General features: G+C 38.1%; 1 protein-coding gene across 2 annotated transcripts in view; it reads right to left on the reverse strand.

Moving 5' to 3' along the window:
- Positions 1-20,501, reverse strand: part of DNAH11 (dynein axonemal heavy chain 11) — a 352,527-nt gene that overhangs the window by 307,069 nt on the left and 24,957 nt on the right. For both annotated transcript variants that reach the window (XM_086694494.1, XM_086694493.1), the window contains exons 7-8: positions 15,476-15,706; positions 13,235-13,402 (exon numbers count right to left, since the gene is read on the reverse strand). In XM_086694494.1, coding sequence (XP_086550620.1) covers positions 13,235-13,402; positions 15,476-15,706 — 399 coding nt within the window. The remainder of the gene's footprint in view (positions 1-13,234; positions 13,403-15,475; positions 15,707-20,501) is intronic.

Genomic DNA, 20,501 nt, shown 5'->3' on the forward strand with positions numbered 1-20,501 from the left:
GAAAGAAAGAAAGAAAAGAAAGAAAGAAAGAAAAGAAAGAAAGGAAAGAAAGAAAGAAAGAAAGAAAGAAAGAAAGAAAGAAAGAAAAGAAAGAAAGAAAGAAAGAAAGAGGCAGAAAACTTATCTGAAGAAGTAATAGCTGAAAATTCCCTTAAACTGGGGAAGGAAATGGACATCCAGGAAAAAAAGAGAGAGTCCCAAGCAAGATGAATCCAAGGAGGTCTACATCAAGACACAAAAATTAAAAATTAAAGAAAAAGTAATCTTAAAACAGGAAAAACAATTACTTCTGTACAAAGGAAACCCTAAAACACTATCAGCTAATTTTTCAACAGAAACTTTGTAGGACAGACGGAAATGGCATGATATATTCAAAGTGCTAAAAGGAAAAAACCTACAACCAAGAATATTCAACCTAGCATGCAAAGTTATTCAGCATTGAAGGAGAGATCAAGTTTCCCAAATAGAAGAAGTTCATCACCACTAAACCAGCCTCATAAAAAATGCTAACAGAACTTCTTTAATCAGAAAAGGCAAGGCCATAAATAGAAGAAAACTATGAAAAGAAAAACTTTCACCACTAAAAGCAACAGGAGTGTACTACATCAATCACTTACAAGGCTAGTAATGAAGATTAAAACAAAAGTCAATTCCTGGATAGAGCTGGATTGTATTACACTAAGCAAAGTCAGTCAGAGAAAGACAAATACCGTGATTTCACTCTTATGTGGAATTTAGGAAACAAAACAGATGAACGCATGGGAAGGGAAAGAAAGGGGAGAGAACGAGAGAGAGAGAGAGAGAGAGAGAGAGAGAGAGAGAGAGAGAGAGAGAGAAACCATAGACACCCTTAACAATAGAGAATAAGCTGAGTGTTGATGGAGGGAGGTCTGTGGGGGATGGGCTAGATGGGTGATGAGTACTAAGGACAGCACTTGTTATGCTGAGTGTTATATGTAAGTGATCAATCACTAAATTTTACTCCTGAAACTGTATTACAATATATGTTAACTAGCTAGAATTTAAATAAAAATTTGGAGCATAAAACAAAACAAAAAAAAAACAAAAAACAAGGTAATTCTATCTACAATAATTGGTTAAGGGATACACAAAATAAGATGAAAAATTTGACATCATATACATGAAACATGCAGTAGGAAATAAAAATGCAATGTTTTCAGAATGTGTTCAAACTTAACTATCACGTGTGCTACATACATAGGGTATTAAATATGAATCTCATGGTAAACACAAACCAAAAATCAATGATATACAAAAAATTTACAGAAAGGAATCCAAGCAAAACATTAAAGAAAGTCATCATCACGAGGGAGAAGAGCAAGACAATACAAAAGAAATACAAAAACAGCCAAAAAAAAAACAAAAAACAAAAAAAAAAACCCCAGTTAAAATGCCACTAAATACATACCTATCAATAATTATTCTAAATGTAAAAGGTCTAAATGCTCCCATCAAATAACATACAGTGAATTAATGGAAAACAAAATATGACTCAACTATATGCTGCTTACAAGAGACACACTTCAAGGGCGCCTGGGTGGCTCAGTTGGTTAAGCATCCAACTTCGGCTCAGGTGATGATCTCGCGGTTTGTGAGTTCCAGCCCCGCGTCGGGCTCTGTCCTGACAGCTCAGAGCCTGGAGCCTGTTTCAGATTCTGTGTCTCCTTCTATCTCTGCCCCTCTCCCACTTGTGCTCTATCTCTATCAAAAATAAACGTTAAAAAAAAAAAAGACACACTTCAAACCTAAAGATACATACAAACTACAAGTGAAGGGATGGAAAAAGTATTCCCTTCAAATGGAAGTGAAAAAAAAAAAAAAGCTGAGGGTAGCAATACTTGTGGTAGACAAAAGAGGCTTTAGAACAGTGACTGCAGGAGCAAGGAGGTGGCTCAGCCAGTTAAGCATCTGACTCTTGCTTCTGGTTCAAGTCATGATCTCACAGTTTGTGAGCTCGAGCCCAAAGTCGGGCTCATGCCAACAGCATGGAGCCTGCCTGGGATTCTCTCTCTCCTCTCTCTGCCTCTCCCCCTGCTCACATGCACTCTCTCTCTCTCTCTCTCAAAAGAAACTTAAAAAAAAAAAATTACTGCAAAAAGAGACAAAGAGCATTACATAATGATAAAGGGATCAATCCAACCTGAGGCTATAACAATTTTAAATATCTATGCACCTAAATATATGTTTAATACGGGGTGCCTGGTTGCCTCAGTTCATTAAATGTTAGACTTCAGCTCAGGTCATGATCTTGCAGTTCACGGGTTTGAGCACTGTGGGTCAGGCTCTGTGCTGACAGCTCACAGCCTGGAGCCTGCTTTGGATTCTTTGTCTCCCTCTGTCTGTCCCACCCCTGCTCATGCTCATGCTCTCTCAAAAATGTGTGTAGATCAAAAAAATTAAAAATACATATATTGACATGTAAAGCAAATATTGACATAAAGGGAGAAATTGACATTAACACATTAATAGTAGGAGACTTTAACATTCTGCTTACATCAGTGGATAGGTCATCCAGACAAAATCAGTAAAGAAAGAGTGGCTTTTAACAACACAGTAGGCCAGATGGGCCTAAAAGATATATACAGAACACTCCATCCAAATACAGCTGAATACACATTCTTTTCAAGTACACACACAACGTTCTCCAGGATGGGTCATTTTAGGACACACAACAAGTCTTGATAAATATAAGAAGGCTGAAATCCTATCAAGCATCTTACTGACCACAACAGGATGAAACTAAAAATTACAAGAAAAACTGTAAAATACAAACACACGGAGACAAAACATGGTACTAAACTACCAGTTGGTCAATAAAGAAACCAAGGAGGACATCAAAATATATCTGGAGACAAAAACATTAACAAAAAAAGGTGGACACACAATGGTTCAAGATCTTTGAGACTAAGTTAAAGCAGTCCTAAGAGGGAACTAGAGTGTGATACAGGCTTTCCTCAAGAAATAAGAAAAATCTCAAAAAATCTAACCTTATACCTAAAGGAACTAAAAAAACCCAACAAAGCCTAAAGTTAGAAGGAAATAATAAAGATCAGAGAGGAAATAAAGACTAAAAAAAAAAAAAAAAGGGACAGAGAGAGAGAGAGATCAAATCAATGAATCTAAGAGCTGGTTCTTTAAAACAATAAAATGAGAAACCTTTAGCCAGTCTCAACAAGGGAAAAAGAGAACTCAAAATCAGAAATAAAAGAGGAAAACAGGGGCACCTGGGTGGTTTAGTCAGTTAAGCGTCTGACTTTGATTCAGGTCATGATCTCACTGGTCGTGTGTTCAAGCCCTGCCTGGGGCTCTGTGCTGACAGCTCAGAGCCTGGAGCCTGTTTCAGGTTCTGTGTCTCCCTCTCCCTCTGCCTTTCCCCTGCTCATGCTTGCACGCTCTCTCTCTCTTTCTCTCTCTCAAAAATAAACATTAAAAAAAATTAGAAAAAAAAATTTTTAAAGAGGAAAACAGTAACACAAACAACAACAACACAACAAACTCCACAGAAATAGAAAGGATTAGAAGAGACTACTATGAAAAATAATACCCCAGCAAAGCAGACAACCTGGAAGAAATGGAAAAATTTCTAGGAACATGCAAACTTCTGACACTCAATCAGGAAGAAATATAAAATATGAACAGAACAATTACCAGTGAGAAAAATGCATCAGTAACCAAAAAACTCTCAAACAAAAGTCCAGGACCAGATGACTTCACAGGTGAATTCTACCAAACACTTAAAGAGAGTTAATACCTATCCTTTTCTAACTATTCCAAAAAAAATCTGAGAGGAAGAAGTACTTTCCAATTTATCCTATGATGTCAGCATACTGATACCAAAACCAGACAAAGGCACTACAAAGAAAGAAAATTACCAATCAATATCCTTGATGAACGTAGATGCAAAAATTCTTGACACAATATTAGCAAATCAATTTCAACAATATATAGAAAAGATCATTCATCATGACCAAAAATACATTAACAAAATGAAAGATAAAAATCACATTATCATCTCAACAGATGCAGAAAAAGCATCTAGCATAACTCAACATCCATTCATGATGAAAACTTAACAAAGTAGAGTTAGAGGGAACCCACCTCATGATAATAAAGGTCATCTATGACAAACCTGCAGCTAACATCATTCTCAAAGGTAAAAAGATGAAAGCTTTTCTTCTAAGATCAGGAATCAGACAATTATGTCCACTCTTGCCACTTTTACACAACATAGTACTGGAAGTTCTTGCGAAAGCAATTAGATGGGAAAAATAAATCAAAGGCATCCAAATCGGAAAGAAGTAAAACTATCACTCTTCACAGATGACATGGTACCATATATAGAAAACCCTAAAGATGCCACTAAAACAAAACCTATTACAATGAATGTAATCAGTGAAGCTTCAGGATACAAATTAATACACAGAATCCTGTTGCACTTCTATACACTAAACAAACCATCAACAGGAAAAATTAAGAAAACAATTCCACTTACAAGTGGGTAAGAATAAAATATCTAGGAATAAATTTAACCAAAGACATCAAAGACCAGTACTCTGCAAACTATACAACAAAGAAAAACCTAAAACTAGACGGCTTTACTGGTGAACACTAGCCAACATTTAAAGAAAAATTAACCCCAATCCTTCTTAAACTCTTCCAAAAGACTGTAGAGGAGGGAATACCCCTAACCCATTCTATGAGGCAAACACTACCCTGACACCACAGCCACATAAAAATACTACAAGAAGGGCAAAGTGTAGACTGGTACCCCTCCTCAGTCATGATGCAAACACTCTCAACAGAAACTAGAAAACAGAATCCACCAGCTTATTAAAAGGATTATACACTATAACCAACTAAATTTCTTCTTGGAATGCAAGGATGGCACGAGACAATCACTGTAGTTCACCAAAGCAATAAAATCAAAGGAAAAAAAAAAAAAAACCCTACACAATCATCTCAACTGATGCATAAAAAACATGACAAAATTCAATTCCCTTTTAGGATAAAAACACTAAATAAAGAACGGAAGGAAACTTCCTCAACTTGATAAAGGTTATCTATCAAAACTGCCAAGATAACAGCATATTCAATGCTCAAAGACTAAAATCTTATTCCCTAAGATCAAAAACAGGACAGGATGACCAATTTCACTCCTATTCAACATAGCATTAGAAACACTAGCCAGAACAATTATGTAAGAAAACAAATTTAAAGTATTCAAATTGGAAAGAAGTAAAATTATCTCATAACACATACAAGGATTTTTTATGTAGAAAACCCTAAAGATTTTATGCCCCTCCTCCAAAAAAAAAAAAAAAAGCTATTAGCAGTAATATATTCAAAGTCACAGGATACAAAATCAATATGCACAAGTCAGTTGTAGTTCCATACCGATGGTGATGAACAATAAAGGTGGACCCTGACAAATATATAAAAATTAACTCAAAGTGGATCAAAGACCTAAATATAAGAGTTCAAGTATAAAACTCTTAGAAGAAAATACTGGAGAAAATCTTCATGACATTCATTTAGCAATCATCTCTTGGATAGGACATCAAAGGCACAAACAACAAAAGAAAAAAATGGATAAATCTGACTTCATCAAAATTCAAAAACTTTTTTGCATCAAAAAACATTATCAAAAAAGTGTAAAGAGAGAATGGGAGAAACTACTTGCAAGTGTTATATCTGATAAGGGATTAATGTCAAAAATGTAGAAAATAACCTCCAAGTGAACTGAAAAAATGGGCACTAGACTAGAATAGGTATTTCTTCACAGATATAAAAATGGCCAATAGGCACATAAAAATCATGACCAACACACTAGTTATTAGAGAAATGCAAATTAAACCACAATGAGATGTCACTTCACAGCCATTAGGATGGCTATGAAAAGAAAGAAAGAAAGAAAAGAAAGAAAAGAAAGAAAGAAAGAAAGAAAGAAAGAAAGAAAGAAAGAAAGAAAGAAAGAAAGAGAACAAGTGTTTGTGAGGACATGGTGGCACCGGAATTCTTCTGCATCACTGGTGGGAGGGCAAAACTGTTCAACCACTATGCAGAACAGCTCAGAAATTCCTCAGAAAATTAAATATAAAAAAACAGGGGCACCTGGGTGCCTCAGTTGGTTAAGCGTCCAACTTCGGCTGAGGTCATGATCTCACAGCTCATGGGTTCAAGCCCCATGTTGGGCTCTGTGCTGACAGCTCAGAGCCTGGGGCCTGCTTCGGGTTCCATGTCTCCCTCTCTCTCTGCCCCTCCCCTGCTCGCACTGTGTCTCTCTCTCTCTCTCAAAAGCGTTAATTTTTTAAAGTTCTCTCTCAAACATTTTTTTTAAATAACGACAAATAAATAAATTACCACCACACGACAAAGCATTTCAAATCATAGTTATACCCCAAAGAATTGAAAGGACTCAGATACTTGTATATCATTGTTCACAGCACCATTATTCACAAGAGCCACAAGTTAGAAACAACCCAAGTATCTATCAACAAGTGAATAAATTTCAGCATTTACATATGTTATTTAGCCTTAAAATATCAAATTGTGACACAAAAGACATTTTATCATTCCACCAACATTTATTGAGATACCTAAATTTATTGAGATACCTAAAATAAATTCATACAGAGAAAAAGCAGATGAGAGGTTACCAGAAACTGAGAGGAAGGGGCAGAAGAGAGTTATCATCTAATAGGTGCAGAGTTTTTGTTTGAGATTTAAAAAAGTTCTGCAGGGTGTCTGGGTGGCTCAGTCAGTCAAGCATCCTTCTCTTGATCTCAGCTCAGGTCCTCATATCACGGTTCCTGAGATAGAGCCCAATGTGGAGCTCTGCGTGAAGTGTGGAGCCCGCTTGGGATTCTCTTTAGCTGCCCCTCTCCCACTCTTGTGCACACTCTCTCTCAAAACAAACTTTAAAAAGTTCTGCAAGTGGATAGCAGTGATGATTGTACAACACTGTCAATATACTCAATGCCATTTAATTGTACAGTTAAAAATGGACACAAAAGGGACACCAGGATGGCTCAGTTGGTTCATAGTCTCACTTCAGCTCAGTTCATCATCCCCTGGTTTGAGGGTTCAAGCCCCGCATAGGGCTTGATACTGTCAGCAGAAAGCCTGCTTTGGATTCTCTATCTGCCTCTCTCTCTGCCCCTCCCTGCACCAGTGCTCTCTCTCTAAAACATTTTTTTTGTAATGGACAAAAAAATTGTAATGTAGAACACATTTTACCACAATTTTAATTTTTTTTTAATGCTTATTTTTGAGAAAGAGAATGAGCGGGGAGGGGCAGAGAGAAAGAGAGAGAGAGAGAGAGAGAGAGAGACAGACAGAATGAATCCAAAGCAGGCTCCAGGCTCTGAGCTTTCAACACAGAGACTGACGCGGGGCTCGAACGCACGAGCCACAAGATCATGGCCGGAGCCTCAGTCAGACATTTAACCAAGTGAGCCACCTGGCGCCCCACCACAATTTTTAAATAGGCAAAAAAAGAAAAAAACCTTACCTCCATTTTGATCCCTTTATACTCATCCGTTTAAAACATGATGGTCTTAAATATTTTCAGTACATATAGTTAAAAACACAGTGTTGTAATTTTTGCTTTCACTGTCAAAAATAATTTAGAAAACTCAAGGAGAGGAGGAAAGCCCATTGTATTTACACATATTTTTCCTTACCATATTCTTCCTGGGGTCCCCAGTTTCCCTCTTTCAACATTTCCTCTCTGTAACAAGAACTTCCTTTAGCTATTCTTTTAGAGTCAGTCTACTGTTACCAAATTCTGTTAGTTGTTGTTCATCTGAGATTTTGATCTCCCCTTCATTCCTGAAGGTTATTTTTCACTGGGTAGGGAATTCTGAATTAACAGTTTTTTTCTTCCAGTGCTTGTAAATGTTTGACCATTTCCTTCTGGCCTCCATGATTTCTGATTAGAAATCCTCTTTCATTCACATCATTTTTCCCCATACCAAGTTGTTTCATGCTGCTTTGGTGAATTTTTATCTTCAGTTTTCAAAAGTTTAATTACGTGTCTTGGCATAGAATTCTCTGAGTTTACCCTTGGATTTATCTTTCTGCTTTATTTCCTTTTGAATCTGTAGGTTTATATCTCTTGCCAAATTAAGGAACTTTTCAGCCATTATTTCTTTAACACCTTAAGCCTCATGGTCTTTCTCTTCTTTTTCTCCAAATCCAATGACACAGATGCTAGATCTGTTCCCTAAGGCTCTGTTCGTTTTATTGCTATGTTGTCTCTATGGCTCTATCTTCTAGTTGGTGAATGCTTTACCCCTCCATTCTGCCATTGACCCCAATCATTGTGCTTTGTATTTTATTCTGTCGTTCAGGTCTAAAATTCCCATTTTTTATTTGTTTCAAGTATGTTCCTTATTATTTGAAGCATTTTTAGCCTGGCTCTTTAAAATCTGTGAGGTAACTCTAACATTTCTGTCATCTCAACGCTGCCATGTATTAGTTGTCTTTTTCATTCAGATGAGGTCTTCTTGGCTATTGGTATAATATTTTCAATCAACTCTGGACATTTTCGTATTATGAAACTCTGGATGTTAAATCCTGTGTTTGCTGACTTTCCCTGATACTGCTCCAGCCTCATTATTGTCAGGTAGAGATCAACATCCAGGTTCTCATTTGGCATCCATGAACACCTGAGTGTGGGGAGCTCTTTTCTATGGCTAGGCACTCAAGTTCCATCTGTGGTCTCCACAGAGGCCACAGCGTAGGTGACTTCGTTACCGGTCAGCCACGGTCAAAGTCCCGACTCTCCAGCAGGCTTCATCTGAGCTACCCCAGTGGGGTAAGAATACTACTGGATGAGGAAAGAGGTCCAGGATTCCCTTGGGGTAACCATTGACTCCACAAAGAGTGAGCTCATTACTGGCCAGCCAGGATGAAATCACATCTCTCTAATTGGCCAATCTCTGACACCATCCCAGTAGGGTCGGGGGTGGGGGTGGGGGTGGGGGGCTGAGGTACCTGTTAGAGACTGGTTTTAAGTCTAGGTTCCCCAATCTTTGCTGACATGGATGGGAGCGAGACACAGTTTCTTCTGTGCTGGTTGACTGAACTAGAGTGATTATGGCCTGCAAGTTTTGTCTTACTATGCTGTCCCTTTCTTAAGAGAGATCAGGCTTTTACTAGGGCTTTTTATGTCTGTGCCCATTGGTGTTTCCATGTTGCGAGTGTATCCAATTCCATGCCTGGGTCATTTCAGGTAACAAGAAAAGCCCCTAACCAATCCACCTCTTTTCACCCTTCAGAGTCTTTTGTTTTATATATAGTGACCAGTGTTTTAGTCCTGCTTACTAAAAGGAACAGGGAAACATATATCTATTCCATCTTCCCAGAAGCAGAAGTTCCTAAATGAATTTTTAAAGAATAGTATCTGTTACTTTACCATTTAAAAATGAAAAGTACATCAATTCAATGGAATAATATCGAATTGTCTAAAAAGCAGCCAATACTTTTGTAGTGATAAAGACCGCCAAAATATATTAAGTGACAAAAGCAAGGTGTAAGTGATATGTAGAGAATGCGATCTGTGCAAATACAGAATACAAAAGAATATATACATGTATAGGCTAGTGCATGAACCAGGTACCTTTGGAACATTATACAAGAAACTCATAATGGTAAATGGCTTTGGGGAGAAAAACTGGAAGGCTTAGGAAAAAGACAGCAGGGTAAGACGGGGACTACATTTTTGCACATGCTACATTTCCAGAAGGATTCAAGAGTCATGTTTTTAAATAATATGTTTTATTTTGAAAAATAAGCAGGTAAGAGATACGGAAATCCTGCAGATGGCTAATATAAAATGTATATCATTAAAATTAAAAATGCCCTATATATTAATACAAAACTTAATCATTCGGTAGACTAGAAGAGGACAAAGATTAAATAGTGACTTTTGTTTTTTTATGTTTATTTATTCTGAGAGAGAGAGAGAGTGTGAGCGAGCAGGGGAAGGGCAGAGAGAGAGAGAGGGAGGGAGGGAGGAAGAGAATCGAAACCAGGCTCTGTGCTGTCAGCACAGAGTGTAACACGGGCTCCATCTTACAAACCATGAGATCATGACCTGAGCCGAAATCAAGAGTCAGACACTTAAGTGACTGAGCCACCCAGGAGCTCCTAAATAGCAACTTTTAACATGTATATTGGATTCTGGTATGATGACAGTCTAGGTACCTGAAGCAACCTTCCCAGTAAGAACTAGGCAGAGAAAGTAAACAGACACAGCACCCTGGATCACTCCACCTCAGAGCACGGGTTTTCAGAGAGGATCCTGCAATGATGAACTTATTCCCTTTATTTCAATGAAGAGACAACAAGGGAGATAAATATTCAAGAGTCGGGAGCGGCACCACAGAGAGAGATTGCTGGGCATGGGGTTCAGAGTTCAAAACTGGAATCTGTTCCCCTCCCTGGGGACAGCGCAATCTCAGATAATTTACTTGATCTCATCTGCCTGGGTGTCACTCTCAGAATTATTAAGCAGGAATGTGTGAAGATTTGGCACAATTCCTGGCACCCCACAATTGCTCAGTAAATATTAATGGACTCTGATGAACAGAGACTTAGTGGAACCAAGAGATTACTCTCATGAATAGCCATCACCCTTGCTTAGTTATCTGGGGAATTTTATTTAATCAAGTAACACCTCAAAATGTCTGCCATGCAATGCTGCTGAGCCTCAAGTCACCTGACTAGCTGTTAAATACAAACAATTAATAAGGCAAATCTCTTAGCAAGTCTGTTATCTTAATACAATATTGTTGTGTCTCTATTCATTAATATCGAACTTCCTGATAGACTAGAACACAATGAATCCAACCACTAAAAAGAAAGGATAATTATGTAATGTGGCAGAGGTGCTAATTATCATCACCATGACAATCACATTACAATATATAAATGTATGAAATTCCCATGTTGTGCACCTTAAATCTGTACCACGTTATATGTCAAATAAATTTCAATTAAAAAATAAATAATGCAAGTCTTTCCCCACAATCGTATCAATCTCACAAGTTCCATAGGAAGAAGCCAAAGAAAATACCTAAAGTGACCCTTTCTATTCAAAAATAGTTGAGAAACCCAAGAACGTTTTCATGGATACAACTGAGAAAATCCCCATGTTCTGTAAATCAACCACAGTGGCACACCTCTTCGGCCACACCAGGGACGGCTCAAAGCCTGATTATAGGCTTGAGATCGATTAAAAGAAATAAACACTAGCAAATCCCAAAGCAAATTACCAGCAACTATTTCTTTAGTTTACTGAAACATGCTTAAACCAGTACCATACCAGAGTCACGATACACTCGACTGTCACATTAGCACTAGTGCGTATTCACTGGGGACCAGGGAACAGGTGAAGTGTATGTAGTGAAAGAAGAAGGGCACCTGGGTGGGCATGTGGACACATCTGTGTGAATATACTAGGTTGGAAGCAATTTTGAGAAAATGTGTCGTAAAAATTACCAACTGAATTCATCATAAAAATCAATACGTTAAATTCAGCTAAAAAGCACCAAATGAAAACCTCATTAAGCAAAAAATAGATAATCACTGCAATATTCTGAGGCAACCCTGAACCAGGATACATTCAAAAAAAGCAAAGCTCTTCTTCAACATAAGCACAGCAATTAAATCAACTTATAGTTATTACTATTTTAAGGAATGACCAAAGTCAAGGAGCTTCTTAGTCTAAGGCAAGATAACCAGACAGGATGATGAAGGAGACTCTGAGGGCAGGTGACTGAGGTCTCCAACTCAGACATGGAAGGCAGAAGTAAGCCTTCCCCATGTTACTTGAGAAACAAATGGGGCCTCAAAATACTGAATACCAAAACACAAACACAAAGCAAATAGATGTGTCAACAGCAAATGAGTTTTCTATTCCTCCATGTTTGTGACTATGCAAGACTTTGTGAAGACAGAAGGGTAAAGTCAGGACCTATGGCATCGCCAAGGCAATGACATCAGCTAAACCTAGGCTCGTCCTCCAACTCCGGCACTCTGAAACCTTGCTGGGTTTTCTCATCGTGAGGAAATCCAGGCTTCGCTAGGCAGTGCGCCTGAGGATCCCGTACACGCTGGGTCTCACACTTCTCTGCCAAAATGCTCAAGAGAACTAGGCCAAGGCCCTGCTGAGAGTTCTATTCCATCCAGATTACTGAATGCCCGCCAAGAGATAGACATCTTATGAGACTCTGAAAAGTCTCAGGCCATGAGTCACCACAGCTGCGGGTTCCTCCTGCTTCTCCACAAAACAGCAGAATGCACAATTGCTATGGCCTCTCACCACTACTTCTGCTTCTCAAAAGCTGACTACAGTTCAGAAGGTTTGTTGATCTTGTCCTTAACGAGGCTGACATACTGTGCTTGGACGTTTCAAAGAATCGATTATTTGACCAAATATAAACACATTAGTGAATAAATTCACATTCTGTATAAAACAACAAAGGTAAGAGTTGGGGTTTTTTGTTGTTGTTGTTTTGCTTTGTTTTGGGTTTTTTTGTTTGTTTGTTTGCTTTTTTTGGTACCCGGACTTCTCTGTTGCTGGCCAACAACTGAAATTAGGTTATTTTTATCCTAGAGCTGCAGGGATGCTCACAGTAACTCCCTGGCTACCAACATGCTAGGAGTGGCAGAAAATAGAAGCAGCTGAAGTCTGCTAAGTTTCCCCTTATTTCCTTGAGACTGAAATTCTGCAACTATAAATAGTACTAAAGAATAACAATAAAAAATACAAGAGATGATATATATGTTAATCATCTATGTAGTCAATGAACTGAAAATAAATGTTCAAATAGACCAAAAAATTACCCACTGATTCAGGAAAAGGCTAAAATAAAACACACAAGTTACAGAGACATCAGATAGTCATACAGAAATGAGTTAACGTGGAAAGTTCCTTTTTAGTACACAAAAGCAAGAAACACATCCACAGTGACTCCACTGTAACATTAGAAACAGTTCTAAATGTTCTAACTTCTACATGCAAAGGCCCAAGTTCCAGTCCCTGATCTACCATTAAGGAGGTAAGAGACTTCGGGCAAGTCTTTTACCTTCTTTCATCCTAGAGAGATGGTACCAGACGATACCTATTACCAATGTGACCTTTCATCCTTTCTAGCTTTCAAATTACAGGGTTCTATGAAATGAAAATCCAAAGGTACAGCATTACCATATTACTGTAATCAGATGGGTCATAAGTGCTCTGTTTAAAAACTTCACAGAGTTCCATGAATTCTTCTGTCATCTCGTGGATTTGTCCATTTAAAATCGCTCCTTTGATACCACCAAATTCAAGTCTTTCCAGCTTTTCAAATTCCAATATGGTGACAAATATATCCTTTGAAAAAACATGGTACAATAAAGATCTTCCCACCATCATGAGCAGGACAAGAACGTTTGAAAGTTGCAAAGAAAAAACGCTCTCAAATATTCAAAATTGGCGAGCTAACGGACACTTATGTGACAGAAAATATAAATTATTAATTGAAGAAAGTTACTGCCTATTTTTTAAAAAAACTTTTAATGTTTATTTTTGAGAGAGAGAGAGAGCAGGGGAGGGGCAGAGACAGAGGGAAACAGAATCTGAAACAGGCTCCAGGCTCTGAGCTGTCAGCACAGAGCCTCACACGGGGGCTCAAACCCACAAGACCGTGAGATCATGACCCGAGCCGAAGTCGGATGCTTGACCAACTGAGCCACCTAGGCGCCCCTCAGTACTGCCTATTTTTAAAATCATACTCCTGGGGCGCCTGGGTGGCGTAGTCGGTTAAGCGTCCGACTTCAGCCAGGTCACGATCTCGCGGTCCGTGAGTTCGAGCCCCGCGTCGGGCTCTGGGCTGATGGCTCAGAGCCTGGAGCCTGTTTCCGATTCTGTGTCTCCCTCTCTCTCTGCCCCTCCCCCGTTCATGCTCTGTCTCTCTCTGTCCCAAAAATAAATAAACGTTGAAAAAAAAATTTTTGGGGGGTGCCTGGGTGGCGCAGTCGGTTAAGCATCCGACTTCAGCCAGGTCACGATCTCGCGGTCTGTGAGTTCGAGCCTCGCGTCAGGCTCTGGGCTGATGGCTCAGAGCCTGGAGCCTGTTTCCGATTCTGTGTCTCCCTCTCTCTCTGCCCCTCCCCCGTTCATGCTCTGTCTCTCTCTATCCCAAAAATAAATAAACGTTGAAAAAAAACAATTTTTTTAAATCATACTCCCATTTTCACATTTTGTAAGAATTTTCTAACAACTGCAGGTATTTGCCTGCAACACCTACTTTGCCAAAGCTAAACGTATGATTCCCTAATTTTGTGCCCTTCTGATTGTAAGTCAGATCCCCAGGTAATATCTAAAACTCTTTTTGGCTGTCTACACTTGGCAATGAATCACCTCCCTTAATGAAAGGGGGTATAGGACCGTTAAGGAAGGGTGACAAGTTGCCTGCAGTTAGGCATTTAGCAGTCAGACTTTAAGAAGCATTCAAGCTGATTAAGTGATGAGGATTTTCAAAACATTAAGATCTAAATTTGAATGAAATACAACAAATTTTATATTAATAAGAAAGTCCAAACTTACTCTAAAGACCTTTACAAGGAATTTAAGGCACTGCCACAGTTGCACCGTGTTTAAAAAAAAAAAAAAAACAAAACAAAAACCCTAGCCTTAGGGTGCCTGGGTGGCTCAACCAGTTAAGCATCTGACTTCAGTTCAGGTCATGATCTCACGGTTCTTGGGTTCAAGCCTCACGTTGGGTTCTATGGTGACAGCTCAGAGCCCGGAACCTGCTTCAGATCCTATGTCCCCTCTTTCTCTGCCCCTCCCCCACTCATGCTGTCTCTCAAAAATAAACATAAAAAAATAAAAAAACAGCCAGTTGGCTCCATCCAAATGTGTGTGTCCATGTGTATATTCATTGTTTGTTCTTTAGATATCTGAAACACATGTATACACAGCACATATTTCCATGTTATTTTTTTATAAGTGGCTTTAATATTTTTATAGTCTATGTATATATATAATAAAAGAGAATGTGGTATTTTAGATTATCAAATGGATTTTCCAGGTGTAGAATCCCAATGTCAAACATTAAACACAGAAAGGAAAAAAAGGATTTAGTTTACAGATTCATGATTTACAGCTGTCTTCCAAGAGCTTGCTAAGTTATAAGTGAAAGGTCACTGATACATAGCAGTTTCACTTATACTCAGTATACGAAAACAATCAAAAAAGAATTAAAAAAAAAAAAACAATGTAAAGCTTATATAACGATCTTAACACTGACCTTGTGAGCAATTCCTAAGAATAACTGAGAAAGAAGATCTTCCACTCTCCCATCCAAATAGAATAAACAGTCTCCTGAATAATAGAAAAAACTACAAGATTTTTTTAAACCCACCTACAGTATGAATAAATTGCAGGTCAAGAAATGAATACCTCTATTTTCATGAGACGGTCCAGAAAGTTGTCAAACCTACAAAACACCAGTTGAGACTGGAAATCCCATGGTTTTGGCTCATTTCCCATAAAATAGCTTGCCAGTTCCTTTCTATAGTTGAAAAAAGACTTTTTGAAAGTCTTGAAGATGTTAATGGCCACCTGCACCTTTTCCAAAGAGTCTTCGACTTCTCCTTTCAAAAGGTCTTCAGGTGAAAGGTAAATTATTGCCTACGATTTAATGGAAAACAAATATGATTAGGAGTACCTGGGTGGCTCAGTCGGTTGAGTGTCTGGCTCTTGATTTCAGCTCAGGCCATGATCCGAGGGTCGTGGGATGGAGCCATGCATGGCGCATGGAGCCTGCTTAAAATGTTCCCTCTACCCACCCCCTCCCCTGCACGTGAGCACACACTCTCAAAAAAATATAATAAAGTTGCTTTAAAAAGATTATTTTTTTTAAATATGCTTTATTTCTTAGTGAAAACACCAGTTTCAATTAATCATTAAAAAAAAATTTCCCCATCATTTTTAAATGATAAACGTCTACAATTGGGCCAGCAATGCTGTGAGAAAAAAAGTTCTAGAAATTCAGACGCTTGGGTTTCAATCACATATGTGTATATATTAGGACAATGTACAGAAGACTGAGACTCTCCAATTTCCGAATTTATACTTCCTAGCAATGACTACGTTTTTGCTAAGCTTTATAGATAGGACAACTGTATAGTCAGAATTTGCATAGATATTCTTGCCACAAATATTCTGCGTAATTATTCCTTTATAAAAAGAAATACACGAGCTGAAAGGAAAAATCTCTGAGATCATGGACTTTAAATATATAGTCACCTTGCCTGGCAGCACTGGGCCATTTGTGAAGGTGAGGTAGATCTGTTATAAGTGAGTATATCACTGGCAATTCTTTTAGGTGAGCAAGTTCTTCTGGGAACTTAAGCACATTAGAGGACATAAAAGCTAGTGGAAATATATAAGCTAGTTTTAAATAAAGGAAACGGAAAGAGGAGAAGAGTTTTTTAAAGACAGACTCAAGTAGAGGCACCTAGCTGGCTCAGTCAGTCCAACATCTGACTCTTGATCTCAGAGTCATGAGTTCAAGCCCCATGTTAGGAATGGAACCTACTTAAAAAAAAAAAAAAAAAAAAAAAAGACAACTCTATGTAGCAGACTGATGTAGCACTGGCCAAAGTCTCCTAGTCATGTCTCCAAAGTCACAGTCATGTAGGTGACTTCCTGTCCTTTCCTTTCCATATTTGCTAAGAAACTATAAATTCTAAAGGTTCTCTTATGTTCTATTTCTTCCTGATGTCTGTTAACCTCATATAAATTATAGGGTTAAATTTTGTGCCTTGAATTTTGAGTTTGCTTAGAAAGTTGTTACATGTCTCAATGGAGCATGTAATGAAAGCCATTGAGTTCAACCTACGAGATAGAAGGATTTTTTTCCTAAAGGTAAACCTATTAGTCTCCTCCCATTAGTAGCCACCATTTTACATGTAATGTAGGCTCTGTCATAAATTTGTAAGAAAATCATGTCATTTCCAAAACCCCTGACAATAAAATCCTTTCATTATGAGCTGTAGAGTCCCAATCTATGCTCTTATTTCCCACTCAGACTGCATGGAAAATTAACCTTTGCACATATGCTGCTAGCACTGTACAGAGAAGAGAACTACTAGTAAGCCCTTAGCAATGTATGTTATAAAGTAGTTCACATTTTGCTATGGGCTAGGGATTCCACAGACCTTTATCTACATATATTCTTCATAATAAATGTACACTGTTATCCTTTTAGGAAGCTAAAAAAAAACATCTATGGAGATGAATCAATTGCCTTCTCTGGTTCAGAAGTCCCCAGTGACTTAATTATTTAGGTCTAACCTAACTTCCAGGCAGGCCATCCTTAAGTTCATTTCTTGCCCTTCCTGACTGACCCTCATACAAATGAGATAATCACAGCAGTTAACCTTCCAAAGACAAGGGTATAGTACTAAATAGTACTAATCATAGTATGCATCATAGATCAGCAAATCCAGTCTATACCTTTCAGTGGGAAGTGAGATATTTGAGGGAAAAACCATCAATAAGGGATGGGAAACCTGGCTGTAATCAGTGATAGGGGCCACTAACTGCTTTTGTGGTATTAGCTAAATCATCTCAGAGTAGCTCGGTTTCCTTATCCGCAAAAGGAGAGAGATGAATTAGGTGAACCTCAAAATCTCTTTTAGCTCAGCCTCTGAATTATTCTGTTTCCTATAGCAACTCTCTATAGCATATCCAACCAGGAGCACTCTACTCTCTCATACTTAACAATATCAGCACACATCAACAAAAAAATCTACTGATTTTTGGTAAATCTACCGATCTCTGGTCCCACTTCAGAGGTCTTGTAAAGTAACATACTACTAACCAATTTATCAATAAGCCAATTAGTCAATTATTAATTAAACCATTTATCAATGATATGTTAGTTTGACACCTGTCTTCCAGCTGTTGCTTTTTTTTTTTTTACGTTTATTTATTTTAAAAGAGAGAATGGGAGGGAAGGAGGGAGAGGCAAGAAGGAAAGGGAGAGAGGGAGAGAGAATCTCAAGCAGGTTCTGTGCTGTCAGCATGGAGCCTGACATGGGGCTAGATCTCCCTAACAGTGAGATCATAACTTGAGTGGCAATCAAGAGTCTGTCCCTTAACAGACTGAGTCACCCAGGAGTTCCACCAGCTGTTGATTTTTTATGTGCTTTTATGGACTCGTACTTTTGCTCAACCCTGACATCACTTCTGTAAGATCACATCTCAGACTTAGACTTTTCTTCACCTGGGATCTTTAATGACAATATCCACATCAGGGTTGCCAAACAGTGGAACAGACAGAGTGGTGGGCCTAGAGAGGGAATTAGGTACAACAAACAGGGAGTAGACTAAGGTTACCAAAGAAAAGAACAAAGCATTTATTAAAAAAAAAAAAAAAAAAAAAAAAGACCCATTACCAAAACTCCAGTATGCTATCAGCTGAGGTGGCCAGAAACAGGAATGCCTAGAAGGATCAGGCATATAATGAAAATGAATGAATGAGACCAGGAACAACAGCAAATGGTGGAGACGATGGTCACCTACACAGCACATGACCTTTCCAAAGAAGCACCTGAAGCTCTGGCACTGGACTGTACCAATGGGGATGGCAGAGCCAGTGTTGCGAGGTCTCTGACTTTTCAGTGGAGGCTGGGACACTGAAATTTAAATGAGACCTTCTCAACTTAAGCAGTATTTAAAAAATTTTTTTAAATATCATAAAAAATAAGAATACTGCACTGATTTATTAGCCAAATACAGATGATAGGATGCCAGGTAACGACCTATGATGTATAACACAGCAAGGGTTCAAATGCTTCATAAACATTTTAAGGTCAACAGATTCATGGAACACAAAGTATATGAAAGCTATGTCATCGAATTATAAAAAACACAAAATGTGTAAAAATGTATAAATCAAGCAAGGGACAAGTTAAGAAACATGCTACCACTACATACCCAAAGAATCACCCCCAATTTTTAAAAAATGGTAATGTTCAAAGCTGGTGAATTACAGAAAAACTTTTTACACAGTGATAATAGTAATGTAATAGACACAACGTTTAAAAAAAAGAATTTGTAGGGTCACCCATGTGGCTCAGTCAGTTGAGCAGCGGACTTTTTAAAAAATTTTTTTGATGTTTTATTTATTTTTGAGAGAGAGTGCAAGCAATTGAGGGGCAGAGAGAGAGAGGGAGACACAGAACTCGAAGCAGGCTCCAGGCTCTGCACTGTAAGCACAGAGTCCGACGTGGGGCTTAAACCCACAAACTGAGATCATGATCTGAGCCGAAGTCGGACACTTAACTGAGTCACCCAGGCACCCCAAGCAGCCGACTCTTGATTTCAGCTCAGGTCATAACCCCAAGGTCATGGGATCGAGCACCACGTCAGGCTCTGTGCTGAGTGTGGAGCCTACTTAAGATACTCTCTCTCCCTCTGCCCCTCTCCCCCAGTAGTACTCTTTCTAAAATATGTATTTTTTTAAAAAAATAAAAATTAAGATTAAAAATTATTCGGGAGTCATGAAAAGACTGTACCCTTTGATCAACCTCAAAAATTTATATTAAACCAATTATCCAAGTTAAGGAAAAAGGATTCCCATACCAAGTTGTTTTATGCATGCTGCTTTTAAAAGAGGAGGCTGGAATCAACCTAAATATCCAACAATAAAATGATTTTTCAAGGAGATGGTAAAAAAAAAATAAAAACGATATGATAAAATGCATAAATATGTACACATTTTGGGAGAACTAGATATAAAAACTGCTAATTTTAGGGTGATAGATTTGCGGGACTATTTCCATTGTTATAAATCCCATGCAATGAGAATACCCTACAATTATCATTAGTATACCACATATTACACTGTAATTAAAAATCAAAGCTATTATTTTAAAATATGGAGCCTCGGGGTGCCTAGGTGGCTCAGCTGGTTAAGCATCGGACTCTTGAATTTGGCTCAGCTCATGATCCCAAGGTCATGGGATGGAGGGCTGCACTGGGCTCCAGACTCTGAGTGGAGCCTGCTTAAGAGTCTCCTTCTTCTGCCCCTCCCCCACTTGAGTGCACATGCTCTCCCTCTAAAAGAATAAAATACAGAACCTAGTTTAACGTGTAAGAAACTGCCATTTACAAACTGGGTGACCTTGGAAAAGCTCTTTATCTTCTCTGTACTTTAGGTTTTTATCAAATGGACATACTAATAATATCTATGTCATATTGCTGCTAAGAGATTACATTTGTAGTTTTTGTAAAGACTTACAAGAGTTCCTGGCAAGTAATAGTCACTACACAGTGCTTGTGGGGAAAAAAAAAAAAAAAAAAAATATATATATATATATATATATATATATATACACATATATATATATATATATACATACATATATATATATATATATATATGTATATATATATATAAATAAATAAATTAGAC

This window comes from Puma concolor, chromosome A2 (assembly GCF_028749965.1).
Source record: "Puma concolor isolate L17-30 chromosome A2, mPumCon1.1.hap2, whole genome shotgun sequence".
Lineage (NCBI taxonomy): Eukaryota > Metazoa > Chordata > Mammalia > Carnivora > Felidae > Puma > Puma concolor.